At 41.1% G+C, this 17,039-nt stretch overlaps 1 protein-coding gene across 5 annotated transcripts in view; it reads left to right on the top strand.

The window, feature by feature from the left end:
• The window catches only part of LOC101175340 (glutamate receptor 4), a 170,066-nt gene that overhangs the window by 129,878 nt on the left and 23,149 nt on the right, over positions 1 to 17,039 (top strand). For all 5 annotated transcript variants that reach the window (XR_002874661.1, XR_002874660.1, XM_023962862.1 and 2 more), the window contains exons 10-11: positions 5,640 to 5,846; positions 10,157 to 10,530. Coding sequence is in view for 3 of the 5 variants with exons in the window: in XM_023962862.1 (XP_023818630.1) it covers positions 5,640 to 5,846; positions 10,157 to 10,530 (581 nt within the window). In the remaining 2 variants the exon portion in view is untranslated. The remainder of the gene's footprint in view (positions 1 to 5,639; positions 5,847 to 10,156; positions 10,531 to 17,039) is intronic.

Here is a 17,039-nt window from a genome sequence, read left to right as displayed (position 1 = left end):
AGCTTTTGCTGCTGCTGCATTCAAAGGGTGTCAGACATTGCACTTCTGCTCTGATCCCCCTGTCAGAAATGTGCGAGGTCGTTGTTTCTGTCCTGTGCTGCCTCTGCAGAGGCGCCGCACGCATGCGTCCTGTCTGCTGATGATGGGCAGCTGCACTGAACGCCTCCTGAAGTTATACGGAAAGTTTTCAGGACAACGAGGTCCCGCGTTGAGATGCAGATGTGTTGCGAGAAAGCTCGGATTTTAGGGAGCTTTTAGGGAGATCAAATATGATAAAAGTAATAAAAGCTTAAGGTAATGACTGAGTAATAGCTGGTTATCTCTCTCTAGAAGTTATTGGGATTTCGGCTTCTCGGAGGCAGCGGGTACTTCCTGTTTTGAATGCCAGGGGGCGGGGTCATTGAGTCCACTTCTCACATACAGTCCATGCTAACTCCCAACCTGTGCGGTACGCCGACCTCACGTTCTGCTTTCAAACGGCTTCTTTGGCCTGAAGCCCTGAAACCCAAACGCTCCTGCAGGACGAAGTTCTCTCCTCCACAGACTTTGGTTTGTTCACTGAACTCCACGGCATGAAGCAGCGTTTTCCTTTCCTCCAGATTGAAGTCCAGTTTGTGTCTCGGCTGGAAACGTTGCGGTTTGTATTAAACAAGTTAACTGAAAATGACATTTTTCAAAATCAACTGAAAATCAGTTTATTCATTTAAATGTTATGTAATCTATTATTTCTGATTATGTTACTGTTGTATTTATAGTAGTAATACACATACACCAAAATATTAGTCTGTGGATTGATTTATTAGCCCTTTATGTCTAAGATCCCCTTCATATCCAGCTTCATCATATAAAACTATATCTTTTTCAACTTTTATGTACCTAAAAACATTAAGCAACATTAAAACATTTTATAATATTCTTTTGTTTAATATAGTATCGTGGTTCATATTTTTATAGTTTCTTTTTGTTGCTGTTTTTTCTAAATGTTGAGGTAAAAGTTTTCATATTTGCATCTTAAGTGTTTGAATTATTGGCTGCATTTAAATCTGGTATTTAAAAACATAAAATGTCCCTAAACTAACAGAAATTAAAGGCAGATGATTCGCAGTGGCTCTCCCTGAAAGGCAAAGAAGAAGAAGAAACGATAACCTTTCATTATATTTCCAATCATTTATTGTCAGTTTTTTTTTTTTTACCTGGACTGATTTTCCTCATCCAGTCAGGACGAAAGGACTAAAGTTTTATTCAAAATCACAGATTTGTGCAGGATTGATTAAGTTTCGTTGCATCAACATATTTCCTGGTAAATAATTAGTTTCATCTGAAACACTTCTAAAAGGTGTGAAGCAGCAGCCGTGTGGAGAAAAATGGCAGCTAAATCCACATTTCTGTTTTATTGCCACGATTTCATCATTTCAGCAGGGTTTTGTTTTAATCACACGACTTTCTGCATTTGAAAAGAAAAAACGCCGTGTTGGAAGCGAAGCGTTTTCTCTGACATAAACAGAAACCGTTGAAGCATCTTTGCCTCACAGTTTCAGAATGTTGCTCCGGGATAAATGAGGACAAATCCTTCATTTGTCACCGTTTCTTTTCTCGCTGACGTAACCCTGTCATGGAGGATCCTGAGAGACTCTGAGGTGGTTGCAGAGAACTTTAACTGTCAGGCTGTAACGTCATTACAGATCTGATGAAACAGACAGCTGGACTCTGAGGAGTCGCCTGCTGAGCAGGACAACCGCAGCTTAAACACAACAGACCCAAAACCCACCTGCATCTGTCAGGATAAACCGAATAGCTGAGAGTTAAAGAACATTAGGTTTGGTGTTTTTAACATGTTTTTGTGGCATTTTTCTGCCAGTGGAGGACATTTAAAAAGAAAATTAGGCTCAAAATGTTGTTTCGGGAGCATTTGCGATGTAGAAAATAGAAGCTTTTTGAAATATAACATAGATGTGATGATAAAAAGATTTTAAAAAACAACTTTATTTTGACCTGAAGAAGTTTTCGAAACCAATGAGTTTGTTTTGTCCTAGATTTTGGCCAAATTTAACTCATAACTGGTTCAAAAACAGAAGTGGAGTCGGGACGGGGGACATTTTGATTTGATTTGATTTGATTTGATTTGATTTGATTTGAAATGGTTAATTTCAAGCAATCAAATAAGAATAATACACAACAACAATACAATCATCAGTTATACTTTTATACAATGACGTATCAAACTTTGGATAATTAGACATAAAATTAAATATTGCTTGAAAGGGAGTGGAAGGAAGTGAACGTATATAATCCCACCCTGTTCTACCGTAACCATTTTATGACATGATTTATCAATATCCGGTTCCAAACTTTTATCAGACAGAATTAAGAATCCTGAAGTATCAATAAATCACATGACAAAGATGAATTACTTAAATTATTATGGAAAAAATAACTTTAAGAAAATCAACATGGCAAATGCAGATCATTTATCCAAAATACATGCAAATTATGTTACTTATAAAAGTCATGTATATGATTAATAAAAATTACACTATATCAGTAAAATAGACATAACACTGTTTCAGGAATTTTCATAGCAAAATTTGATCAAGTATCAAAAGTTAAAATATGTGCAAAATTATGTTACATTAGGAAAATATCATGAATCAATTTTTTAGTTTTTGGAGCAAGTGAAGTAATATTAGAAATCAATCAATTTAACCATTTTCATTAATTGATCAATCTATTATTTTATTTTATTTATTTATTTATTTTTTATAATAAGGTAATGCTGTGAAGTAAAAATAAAAAAAGGGTCCATATTCTGTCGAATGACCAAGGTTGGTATTCCTTCTTCTGCTGATCAACAGCCGTTCTTCTTGGTTTAAACATTTATTTTAATCTGAGTTTATAGTTCTCTTCAATGTTATGTCTGCAGACATTACATTCAGGTCCATATCCTTCTTCAGCTGATATCAGCGGCGCTGAAAGTTGAGGTCAAGTTGTCTGCAGGTCAGAACTTTGCTGAAAATCCGGGTCACTTCAGACTTTTGGAGAAAGCGATGAATCCAGGCGTCATATTTCTTGAAATTATTTGGCTCTTTGACCTATTACTGCATGTTGGTTCAGACGTCCGTGATCAAACACTTCTCAAAGTCCTTCATGGTGTTCACAACCATCGCCTCAGTTCAGACTGAAACCCTCTGAACCGCAGAAGACGTGAAATGAATCGTGTTGCTAAAGCTCCACCCCTTTAGTGCGAATCTGAGGTTGTAGATTGTTCCCTGTCTGGCAAAAGTCTTTGGAGTTCAAGTTCAGCATACGATTGCCATCTCAACCTACACCCACGACTGCAGTCCGCAGCACGACAGCGTCAACGCGTCAGCGACATCGTTAAGTTTGCTGATGACACCACAGTCGTTGGACTCATCTCAAAGGGAGACGATGCAGCCTACAGGGAGGAGGTCCTGAAGCTGGCAGCTTGGTGCTCAGACAACAACTTAGCTCTGAACACCAAGGAAATCATCGTGGACTTCAGGAGGCACAGCACCGACCCAGCTCCCCTCCACATCAACGGAGAACGTGTGAAGAGGGTCCACACCTTCCGGTTTCTGGGAGTCGTATTCTCCAAAAACATCTCCTGGACAGCAAACATCACAGAAGTCATCAAAAAGGCCCAGCAGAGACTCCACTATCTGTGGGTCCTCAGGAAGCACAATCTGGACCCCAGCCTGCTGACAACCTTTTACCGGACGTCCATTGAAAGCCTTCTGATGTACTGCATTACAACGTGGTAAGGCGGCTGCACCATGGCGGACAGGGAGGGACTGCAGAGGGTAGTCAAAGCAGCTCAGAGGATCATCTACTCCTCCCGCTGTCTTAGCAGAGCTGGGAAGATCATAAAAGACAGTTCCCACCCTGGCTCTGGACTGTTTGACCTGTTGCCCTCAGGAAGGCGCTACAGGTGCATCAGATCGAGGACAAACCGCCTTAAAAACAGTTTTTTCCCCAAAGCCATAACCATCCTGAACTCACACATGCACTGACACTGACAGCTCCACCCCCATGTCTCTCTCTCTCACTATGCGCATCTCATCATGTCAACACCATCTCATTATGTGGAATATAATCTCATCATATGCAATATATTAAGTGCAATATATCTCTGCCATCATGGGCATAGCTGTTTTTTTTTAACTATCTCTGCTGAAATTTCTATTGTACATTTTGTACTTTTGTAAATTGTACTTTATAAATTGTGCTCTTCATTTTTGCGAAATTATTTTATTATTTTATTTTACTATTTTTGTGAATTGCTTTTCTTATGCATGTTTGTATTGAATAGTGAGCGGCTTCCATTTCACTGTATGCGCGTGTGATGCGAATTGTACATGTGTATAGTGACAATAAAGGCATTCTATTCTATTCTGTTCTAACCCGCAACTTTAGTTTTAAAGGGAGCTTGTCTGGTTACTTTTGAATTTAGTCCTAAATAACCATTCATATCAAATTTGACAAACGCATTTCTGAGACTCCCATCTCATTAGCATGATCCAAACTGTCCTACAATCCTCATTGAATATAAGTCGGTTCATGTTTTCTTACCCTGTAGTTCATCATCATTCCACTAGGGGGTAGTAGAGGGCTCTTCCTTCTCATTTCAAAATGGCTGCCTCCATGAAATCTCAAAAAAACTTTTGGCGGTAAAGGTTAGCTAACTATCAAGACTTTACAGTGAAAATAACCCATCTACTGTTAATTTTGTTTAATAAAACAGTAACATCATATTAAAAATCTGTGAATCAAATTTGAGACAGAGGGTAAAAAAGGTGCTTTAAAAAAAATTTACTTATGACAATATTTTTGCATTTTAAGCAAACATTGTTGTGAATAAAAACTTAGCAAATCACCCAACAGATCACAACTGATACTATATGTGTGTCATAAAAAAAATTGAAACCTTTTTTTTTTTTTTGCAGATTTCATCAAAGTTTTTAAAAACAAAATTCCCAAAAATCAGAATTTTCTGTTCATTTCTTTTAGTGGTCTTTAATGGATTGAGAAAAGATTTTTTTTTAAGGAAATGTATTGGTGCAATAAAATCACATTATCCTAAATTTCTGTGTAAAATACACGTCGTTTACAACTCCGTTAACACGTCGTTTTAAAACAACTTTAAACTGATGCTAGGAAATTGAAATCCCTGTTTTTAGTGTGAAACTCTTCTACTACCTCACCAATGATAACAGTATTCTCATCAATGGGGGCGTTTTGGGGATTTTTGTGGCTTTCAGAAACCTGTGTTTAGAAAGGGAACTCTGTGTGCTAAACTTCAATTCTAGTCTGAATAATAATAATAATAATAATGATGCATTTTGTTTATATAGCGCTTTTCTGGACACTCAAGGTTGCTTCACAGTACAAAAAAAATATGTAAAAGCATGAAAATACACCAACTAAACTCCTCAAAAAACAATTTACTACCTAAAATGAAATCATTCCCATCATAAAAAAGAAAACCTGTTGTTGAGGAAACTAATGTTTGAAAATCATAAAGTTTGAAAGCGCCGAGCTGCAGTTTCTGTTTGTGAACGGTAATTTCAGTCCTCGTGTCTGTGTGTGTCTGTTTGGTTCGCTGGTTCCAATCCGCCGTGCAGGAGGGTCCGTACGTGATGCTCAAGAAGAACTGGGAGATGTACGAGGGCAACGACCAGTACGAGGGCTACTGCGTGGATTTGGCCTCGGAGATCGCCAAACACATCGGAATCAAGTACAAGATCTCAATTGTCCCGGATGGAAAATATGGAGCCAGGGACCCAGAGACGAAGATCTGGAACGGCATGGTCGGGGAGCTGGTGTACGGGGTAAGTCCATCTTTAATGGAATCAAAAACTACAAAAGGGATTAAGAATTGTGGTGTAAAGGCTGTCGTGTTATTTTCATTTTTTAATTGGCTTTCCTTGTGGTGCTGTGCTTCTTGGATTCTCATTTTCTGTAGTTTACGTGGAAATTGTTGGATGGTTTTTGGTCACGCTGCTGTCAGGGTGGTTGGTCTCCAGCGATGCTCAGATGGATGCTGATGTCAAAGCTGCGTGACCACTAGAGGCTGCTTTCAAAAGAGAGAACAGTCCGCTGGATTTTAGTCCAAACATCTCGGACTAAAATTGAGACAAAACATAACATCCTGTTGATCAGAACACAGCGCGCCCTAAAGCTTCTTCAGATTCTGCTTTCGTAGAAGAACCACAGAAGAATCGGTCAGCAGCAAAGTTCTTTCCAGAAGAACACGTGAAGCTCTGAGGAACACAAATCCTACCATGTGCTGGAGGAGGGAGACTCCAAACGGACATTAGTACGAACTCGTTTAATTACGATCTCTAAAATCTGTTGGACCGCATCAATCACTTTCATTTATAAGGAAGGTCATTGAAGATTAGATTAGAAGATCTTTGAAGAACAAAGTTTTAAAAAGGCTTAGAAGCATCTGAAGGGTGTAACGGTGGATCCTAAAGTTGGATTTTTAGACTTTTGTGTTGTCGTGTGTTAGTAAATAATTTCATTATTATAATTTATCAACTGACGTGTCATTTTTCGATGATCTTTGTAGAGACCACTCTATTTTAACCCTCAAACTCTTACCGAATTTTGTATTATTGGTCATTCTATTTGTCCATTACAACTTACCCAGGGACCACAGTTGGAAAATTTAGCATTTTGCAGCCAACGCTGGTACATTAACAGCAATAATCATTAATGGGCACTGTCCCTGTTCAGACAGATATGAAATAAATAAAGCCTCCAGTGGTCGTTTGACCTTTCGGACCACCACCTCCTTTTAGCCCTTGTGCTATCTTAGATGACCCCACCCTTACATTGAGGTGTTCTCCCTACCATGACAAAGGTGGATAAAGGTGGAAAGATTTCATGTAATCCATGGACACCAGTGAAGATCACAAATCATTGAAGAAAAAAGGTTCAGCGCACTGTCTAGTGGGTCTAGATGACCCAACTCCCAACGGAGGCACGGTAACGTTGGGAGTGGGGTCACTTGGTCCCCACAAGAGGGTTAAAGCCTTAGTCTCAACTGCCTCTAAGGGGGGATACAGGCGTTCGGCGGGTGAAAATGGGCAAACCTGTATGGGGGTTGTAGACCACTCAGTGAACCCAAAGAGAGTAAATGTTCATGAACACTTTGGTGTTAGCGACAGATCATAGTCATAGACTTGTACATCACCTAAGGGCGGAGTAGATAAGACGCAGATTCTTTATTTATTTCTATCCCCCTAAATCCCGCAGACCACAAGGAGCCCCGCTAGCGCTGTTCTTGTGTTACGGTCGTTGTCCTGACCTGCAGAAATGAGGAAATTAGACAATCAGTGTGTAGTTTGTGTGGACATCCTACAGGCACGTGCACATCGCGTGCACACCAGTGCGTGCAGCATTAGCATGTGGTCAGTTAAGAGCCAGTACTCACACATTAGTAACGACCAGAATGTGGCATAAGGACGCCGTACGACATTAGTTATCTGGTCACAGGTGCATGCTACGTCCGTTAGACTTACAAATACTTCACGATACACTTACCACACGCACAACAATGGTACGTTCCATTTTTATGACTCCCTTAAAGTGGCCAAGACACACCCACCCTCCACCTTAAGATGCAGTCGCTCCTCTCCACGACCCTCCCCGGGCCAAATACCCAAAGCACCCGTACAGGTGCATGTGACTAAGGCTTAGCATCCAACTTTATCCAACTACTTTATTTGTGTCGCCCCCATCTGCGATCCTTATCAAATAAAACAACAGCGGGGTTTTTAGGAAACAAAGAGAACACATGAAATCATCTTCATGAAGTCTTTTTTTAAATCAATGTCACACTTTTGGTGGAACCAGGTGGGTCAAAAGGAGTAAGGAGCACTCTGACGGGAGTGCCGCCCCCCGAGTCTTTTGCTCTAAATGCTTCCCTCATTTCCGTGACTTCAAAGGGGGTGGAGCTCCAGGGTTGGTTGACAGAAAGTGAAACAAACGGGAGAATTCTGGTAAAAAATGCACTTGTGGGAACGTCTGAGGACATTGAGACTATCAGCACTTCACCATCTGGGTCTTTGCTGGGAGAAACCACTAATTTCTCCGTTATTCTGGAAGAGCCCGGCCTCTTTTGAACACGCCGGGTATTTCAGCACTTAAACTCCCCCAGGCTGTCGTCTTAGCAAATTTTGCTGAGAATGGAAAAAACTCAAATCTCTTTTCTTCCTCCTTCCTCTGGTCCTGTTTTCTCTCCTTCCGTCAGAGTCAGATGGCTGGGATGAAACTTTAAAGTCGCTGGTTGTAAACCCTTTGCTCCTAAGCCTGGCAGACAGGGTCACAAAAGGCGGCAGGAATAATCTGTTTTGTGGATTTTCAGCAGGCTGCCGTGCAGCAGCTGCACCAGGATGAGTTGGTCATGCACTATTTTTCTGCTTCCGTCTGCTGAAAGCCACTGACGTATTATTTCGCCCTCCTGAGTTATTCTCCTGGAGTTCCAGCTAAGCCCTTTTGCATTAAAGAAGTTATTTTTAACCGTCTTCTGTTGATCCGTCCGCCTTGAATCTGCCGGAGATGTGCCATCTAGAGCTTTCTGGAACAAAACAAAAAAGAGTCATCTTTAGACATCTTCAGGTCTTTGTCAGGTTTAAGAAGAACCGTCAGTACAAGTCAAGGACATACGTGGTGCTGTACACCAAATTAAATTATGAAAAAAAAATCAAAATCAATTAAAATGATAACCATCACCCCCGCCACCCTCAAAGCTCCAATGGGGCGACCATGGTGCAGCGGTTGGGCGGTCGACCAATGATAGCAAGATAGCAGGTTTGATTCCCGCCTTGCACGCCCATGTGTGGAAGTGTCCTTGGGCAAGACACCGAACCCCACCTTGGATGAATGGGACTGTGACTGTAAAGCGCTTTGGGCTTTCGAAGAAGGTAGCAAAGTGCTATATAAGTATACAGCATTTACCATTTACCACCCCTGTCACATAGAAGCATCAGGCTGAGCACGGGAAGCTCTAATAGGCTGTAGTACAGTGGCTGACAAATTAAATCTTTGAAGCTCGAGTTTAGGATTCCTTCATCTGGGACGGTCATGTTACTCCACGATCTAGAAGTCCAATCATGCCAGTATGGCATCACGTCCCTCTCGATTTAACCCTTCTGCTGTCTTGTGGGGTCGAAATGACCCCACCCATGCATGGAGTGGGGTCATCTGGACCCCACAAGACAGCACAAGGGCTAAAAGTGTAGGTAAGGAGGATGTGGATGAAGTAATAAACAACACAGAGGCGGGAACCGTTTTGCGTTGGATGGTTGCTTCTGCGAACGCGTCGAAGAGCGTCATTCCGCCTATCGCATGGTGACTTACAAAAAAAAAGAAATATTAAATCAACTATTATCCCTTTAATCTGGTTTTTCTAATGTTTAGAAAACGAAAAAATGTTTTTCACCACAAACAACTATTTGATACGGGATTACATAAGTTCGGTCCTCCCACTCCTTTTCCATCCATAAATAAAGCTCGACTTTAGTTAAACATCACTATATTTAATTGAGCAATTGTGACTTAAGTGTGTCTTTTTTCTGTCTGTTTATTTTTTAATTTATCTATTCATTTCATCATTTCTGTAGTAAGTTTGATGAATCTGTGTAATTTTTTTTTTTATTATATTGACCACAATTAATCCTTGAAACGAACAAATCAAATGGTGATGCGTTGTCATGGTAACGGCAGAAGGGCCTGTACCGCCCCGCTGCACTGCAGCTGTTGGATGAAGACTAACCAGCGGAGGGAAGTGGTTTAGAGGCTAAACATCAGGTTAAATGACCCACAGCATCGTTTCAGAGGGAAAGTTCTCCTCTTAGCGCTTGTTTTTTTCCAGATGGTGAAGCTAAAGTTTGTTTCAAAGAAGCCAGAGCAGTGATACAGAACATTTAAGCCATGTGGCCGGAACTACTTTTTTAGGCGTGCGGTTATCCTGTGCGTTATCCCTTTTTAATGGACACCCAGCAGCCAGTCAGGATCGTGTATTCCCCCTGGGACCAGGGTATATTTTGAGTTAATCTGTTATGGACTTTTTACGGTTCGGACGGCTCCAAACAGTTACAAACTCTTTCTGTCTTTGTCCTAATCCCCACAGAAAGCGGAAATCGCTGTGGCCCCTTTGACTATCACGTTGGTCCGGGAGGAGGTGATCGATTTCTCCAAACCCTTCATGTCGCTGGGTATCTCCATCATGATCAAAAAGCCTCAGAAGTCCAAACCTGGCGTCTTCTCCTTCCTGGACCCGCTGGCCTACGAGATCTGGATGTGCATCGTGTTCGCCTATATCGGCGTGAGCGTGGTGCTCTTCCTGGTCAGCCGCTTCAGCCCGTACGAATGGCACACCGAGGAGCCCGAAGAGGGCACCGACGGTCAGCCAAGCGACCAGCCCCCCAATGAGTTTGGCATCTTCAACTCTCTCTGGTTCTCCCTGGGTGCCTTCATGCAGCAGGGCTGCGACATCTCTCCCAGGTAAGACGCACTCAGAGGTCCTCTGCAGCACATAGCAAGCCCGCCCCCCCTTCCCCTCAGAACCATGCAGGACCTACAGACCAATCATCCCAATATGCCACCACGTCCTTCTCAATCACGCTTTGAATTTGCTCGGTGAGCTCTCAGCTGTCACTCCAATTAGTCCTGTCATCGTTACTCTAAACACGTTTGATTGACGCAGATGAAAACTGAAGGAGGTCGGCGTCTTGCTGCACCGTGCAGCCCGGTTTCACGCCGGGGATGGAGCTGGAAAAGAGTTCTGCACAGTTCTGACGGTTTGCTCTGAATCAAAGGCTTTTAAAAAATGCATTTTTCAAATCTTTAAATGCATGGATAGAGTTGGACAGTACATAGTTTGTAACATTAATAAACTATAAGATAGTTAAACCTTTTTGGGAAATATTTAGGACATTAATGATTATTTTTTGGCTTGTTAGTGGAGTTTCTAAATGTTTTTTTTCCTTATAGATCGGTAAAATTTGTATTATATTATTCCAGAGACCAGAGAAATATAAACACAACAGATTCTTCCCTTTTCTTTTATTAGTGACATTTGATTGAGACGTTTTCTTGAGCAAATGCTGCTTCCTGCTTCCTTCCTTCCTTCCTTCCTGTTTTCTGACCCTGAATGAGGCGAGGGGAATTTGTTCTGGACTCCAGAGGTTCTGGATGGAGAGATCCAGGATGTAGTTTGGTGTACCTCAGTGTTTTGCTGTTCATGTCCCTTAAATGTTCCTTCCTTTATTCACACAGTCATGGCGTTTGCTGACTCTGAACCCAAACCCAGTGATTCAAGCATGACTCAGCATCACTGAGTCATGCTTACAGTTATTTGACTTTTGGACGGTCAAACCAGGATCAGCTTAAAGTGACATAAAAACCAGTTTGAATAGAATTCAATAGTTCGAAACTCAAAAGTACACACTGAAAACCAAGGGAAATGTTGAAATTTTGAAAAATAAAAGTGTACATTTGAAACTTGAAAAAAAACTAAAAACTTTAAACCTAAACCTGTTACCAAATTAAAAATAATGTTAATTGTTAACAGCTGCTGCATTGTATTGTCAACCTTTGTTTCTGGGTTTCTTTCCTTTCTCTGCGTATTTCTCAGTTTTCACCTTTAATTCACACTTTTCAAGTTTTCACCGCTGAGCCTTATTCCACGTGGGGGCGGGGCTTTGAGCCGACCTGCTACCGGGACCTGATTCCCGTTGGGTGAAACAGGTTCTGGCGCCTGTTTGTGGTGCTGCCTGTGTCACCCCTAAAACTCTGGGAGAGCATCATCGCTCAACCGGTCTCACTTTCACTTTTTCTACTTTCTGTGCTTTTTGTCTCTTTGTCAAACAGAGCACTGTGTTCTGCATCCTGATTGGCTTGTCAATCAAGCTTGTCAGAGTCACCTAAATCTTCGTCGCAATCAGATGTTTGTTTTCATTCTATAATCCTGGAATTATTTCTCCATCAAGGTTTGAACTTTGAGAGCTAAAACAGGAGAGAAAAGTGTGAAAATGTTCATGTGTCTGAGAAAAGTGGATAAAGTGAGTAAAGTTCGCCTACAAAAAACTAAAGTTGAAAACACACAACAGCAGCTGTAACAAATAAACAGTAATTTTTCATTTGGCAACAGTTTTAGGTTTGAAAGTTGTACATTTCCTTTTTTTAACATTTTAATGGTTCTTCCAAGTTTTTTTCTCTTCAAACTTACAGTTTTAATTTTCAGGTTTTCTATAATTAATTCAAATTTAGTAGATTTCAAATTTCAAATAAATCGTGTCATGGAAATGGTTACGGTAGAACAGGGGTGGGATTGTATAAATCCCCGTCCTTCCACTCCCTTTCAAGCAATTTTTGATTTAATGTCCAATTATCCAAAATTTGATATGTCTTTGTACGAATCTATAACTGCTGGTTGTATTGTTTTGTGCATAATTCCTGCTTTGATTGCTTGAAATAAACCATTTCGAGTCGAAAAATTTCACTATAAGCTGGATCAGAAGCCAGATTTAGCTCACAAGACAAGATACAAGAATCAGGCAGAGTAGACTGATTTCTGTCATCTTTATTCAAACCTTCAGACCTTAGAAATTGAAAATAATATTTCCCAAAAAGGTCACACTTCCATAATAATTGAAGTTTTATGTTGTATCTTTTTATTGTGAGTTCTTAGACTTAAGTGGCTGTTTGCTCGTCAGTCTGTAATCAAAAGTAGAAGAAAAGAATATTATTTATGTGTATATCAAAGGTGATGGGGTCAATATTGCAATAAGAGTTAACGTCTATAACTCTCTTTTCTGTCTGCGTTGTTGCTGTATCTCACTGGGCTTCTCAAAAACACAAAATGTAATAGAAAAAAAGTACTCTCAAAATTAGGCTAAACTGGTATTAAACACAAAATTCTTAAAAAAACAAAAACAAGATTTGCGCAGTAGGGGCGTCCAACTTTAAGGTTAAGTCAACGTACAGACGCGATTACAGGTCCTGCAGTATGTTTTAAGTGGCGTGGCGACATCAGCATGAGGTCCCTAAGCAAGAAGTAGTTATTTTATGAGCACAAGTATAGCAAGTCTACTATAGACCATGTATGTGTAGTGTAGGTAAACTAACTGAATACTTCCTCTGACAAAATTGGAACAGTTTACAATTTATAGATAAAGAGTAAACATCAACTACACTGCATCGCTTTAAGTCTAAGTATACTTGTAGTAAATAGACTACTTTCTGCCAAGAGGTTCAAGTATCTAAACTTTGGCGAAACTTTTCATGCATCAACCAACCAGGAACTTTGGAAAATTTGGTACATTTATGTTAAAAAAACTGTTGTTGACAAATGTGGAAGTTGAGAATCCACAAAACTTTTTTACGGTTTTTGTTCTGCATGTGATTGTTGACGGTAATTCCAGAGGTTGTAGTCTTTTGGGACGGTGACTGCTTGTGAGCAGCTGGTCGTGGGAAATGGTTTACGGTATATGCTTTACTGTAAACCATACGCGTAAACTACGTACACATAAATCAAATTGAAAAGGGTTTCTAGATCTGAGACCAACTTCATGTTGGCTACCTTTTTCCCACATATCGGAAATTGCACCAACATCTCATGGGAACAATTAAACCGCTGCCAACATTTTGGGACATTTCCGATACTTCTATACGAATGTGTTCACGGTTTATGTGTAGAAATTACGCCCAGTGAGCTACATCCTCCATTAACGTGTTTGCTACTGCAGCTGTGGTCTCAGACATAAGTGTTTGTGGTTTGGTCTCCACACAGATGTGTTGTTGTCCTGTTTGTTGCAGCAGTTTCTTTCACAGTTTCATTGCATCCATGTGACTTCTCCTCCTTTTTCCAAAATAGGAAGACACTGACTCTGATTTTTGGAGCTTGAAAACGTTCATTGGAGTCCAGAAAACCCAACGCTGGTTGGAATGGTGGAGAAACTGCTTTAAGTGTTATATTCTGCTTGGCAGTCAAAGATCAGGTCTCCATTCTGTCCTCTGTTCGTAAGCCCATCCTTCTCTGTGCCTTCCTCTTCCTTTTCTGTCTAAATCCCATCTCTGAATGGCTTTGTCAAGCTTAAAACTCTGCCTGGAGGTTATTTTAAGATGCTGCTAGATTGGCTCCTATAGTTATTCTGTAAGTAAGTCTGTTATCTGGTTAAGCTCTTATGGATCTTCTACTGTAATAGAAGTTTTAAGATAATGAAAGATGAAAGGACGTCCAAACCAGCCTGTATCTTTCAGCCCCACCCAGCGCCAGAGGAGAGCAGAGAAACTCGGTGGAGGATCCTGATGTTCAGTAAAGAGCCTTCAAAAGTGTAGACCAGCTTCACGTAAGCTAACTATGCAGTGCAGGCTAGCGGGCCCATGATGAAGACCACTTATTCCAAGGCACCGGCCTTGTTCAAACATGTGCAGATCACCCAGAACCATGGTGGATAAGAGCCATAAAGCTGAACAACAATGTCGGCATCCCAATGGAGTCTCCATTTCAATCTAACGGTCCTCTCTCGCCCAACAACAGAAACAAAGGACTGCAGTTTATGGCCTAGTCACATCGAGGTACATACAGGTGCTACAGATTTATGGGTTCCCGGGGCCCATGGAGGGTCATAGAAAGAAACAGCTGGATCTTAAGTGGAGCGCAGGTATGCACAGGTAGAATAACCATTGTCGTGCGCGTGGTAAGTGTATCATGAAGTATTTGTAAGACTAATTTAAGCTGCGCGCACTTATCGTTAACGGGTGATGCTCAGTCGCACAGTGTCCTTATGCCAGTCCAGTCATTAGGAAGGTGCTAGTACTGGCTCCTACTGACCGCATATGAATGCTCGGGGTGTGCATGTGACACATAACTACCTACTCGTCTGATTGTCTTATTTCCCCATTTCTTTCACACGTACGACACGCCTGCGTCTCACCTATTTCCCCCTGAAGCTACATTCACATCAGCGTCTGCGATCAAGCGACCACTTACAATGACAGGTTTGTGAAGGCGCGCAAAAATCCACATTTAGGGCTTCCGAGTTCAAAACGCTCATGTTCATGCGTTGCTAGGTGAGTTTCGTGCTGCCACTGAACGTGTGTTGTAAGTTGAACCAGGTCAAACCTTGACCAATCAGGGGCTCTTATTTATGGATGTGAGGTACATTATATGGATGACGTCCCTTTTAATTCACGGAAGTACCAACCGTTTAAAGTTTGATCACGGAGGAGAGTAGCCCTGCAGCATCATGCATGTCAACATGTGTACTATTAATGAAGCCCCTGCAGCATTAAAAGAAAAGAATTGTTATGCCTTCCTCCTTCGTGGACTCATTTTTGGCAGTTGAAACCTGCACAATGAACTGGCATTTTGCCTTGTCTTCACATGATGCAGCAGTGCAGCACTGCAGCAGTGACTTGACCTCACCAAGATGGTGGTGCTCTCCTCCCATGAGGAACCACGTGATGTCTCCTCTAGCGAGAGAAGTCATTGGTTGTTACAAAGACATTAGCGCCTCAGGGCATCATACAAATCCGCCCACATGGGGTAGAACAGGCGGGACAGGAATTGTGGGGGCCATAGGAGGCAGGGCAAGTTTGCAGGTGCAGAATTTCCCCACATCCCCACAAACATGTACATATTTTTTACATCAACAAAATTTCACATTTTTCGCAAGTTTTTATCGTCAAGTGTGTTTTTCCAACTGTTTTATGAAGCTATCTCCTCATCCATCTTATAGCTTGTTGTTAAGACCATTTCATTTTCTTTAGGAGTAAAATGTGGGATTTGCCGCAAGACAAGTAAAAAGACTTTGGGCTTAACGTTAGCGCTAGCTTGTGTGCTTCCGTGCCCAGAATATTAAAAAAAAGTGGATTTCTGGATGTTCCTGAAATTATTGATCAGAGTGATAGGAATCCAACTACTTATATTTATCTCTACTTTTAAAATAATAATAAAAAAACATATTGATAAACCACAACATGTTAAAGTGAAGCTTTCATCTCTTGTTCATGTGCTTTGAAAACAAGATTTCCCCTGATTTTGGGGAAAAAGGATTGAGATTGGTCAGTCTTTTGAAGTGGGCGTGGTTAAATCAGGATGTAGAGTGATTTATGCATCTGTTTTACTCTACATTTAATCGCTTAATGTTTTCCAAAATCACATAATTTCTCCATTTTTACCTTTTTTGGGAGATGAGAGATAAGATGAGTTTGAGCTTTTTCAGGAAGCAAAACATTTTCTGGTCAAACTAAACTTACTGTTTGCGGTCCTTACCCCAAATAGAAAATGTGATCTGTCATCTCAGGAGTTGAACCAGCTTTAAATCCAAGTTGAGCCAGAATTCAACCATTACTAAATGTGAAATCTAACGCTGAATTTCCACTGGTCCATCAGTTAATTTACATCGACTCCCCTCCCCCCGTGATCCCAGAGGAGTGGTTTGTCCTGTTACCCCCGTGTTGAGTAGTTCGTCCCGCTCTCTTCTCTCATCCAACACTCAGATGATCAAACTCCATGCCTTCTCCTTCCTAACTGGGTCCTTGTTAACGTGCGTTAGCGCGTGAGCACGTCACTGTAAATATGAAATTAAGTCTTAAAAAGTTTTATTTTGAAAGTACAACAGAAACCCGGACCTATTTCCGGTTCCTTGGCTTTTTTGCCGCAAAATTGATGCGTCAACAGATTGGAAATGGACCACCTGCGTAAAGCTTGTGAATTAGTAAATGACAAATGGACTTAACACCCACTTCTGTCATGATATTATTGCTGTAGTTTAAGATTTTCATGTTACAAACTGACCAATGAGATGCCTCAATAAGAGTAAACGTTTGATTGACAGATAAGACCAAGCCTGCTTTCAGTGGAAGGGGGTGTGGCCTTCTAACATGCTAGCTCCTGAATGGAGAGCGTTGTTGCCATAGAAATGTAGACGGACCAATCACAGCTCGTCTGGGACCAATGAGGCATTTTCTATGCGATTCGTCACGTTAGACATTATACAGTCAAC

The sequence above is a fragment of the Oryzias latipes genome, chromosome 14, assembly GCF_002234675.1.
Source record: "Oryzias latipes chromosome 14, ASM223467v1".
Taxonomy (NCBI): Eukaryota; Metazoa; Chordata; class Actinopteri; order Beloniformes; family Adrianichthyidae; genus Oryzias; species Oryzias latipes.
This window is presented reverse-complemented; position numbering and strand designations above follow the sequence as displayed.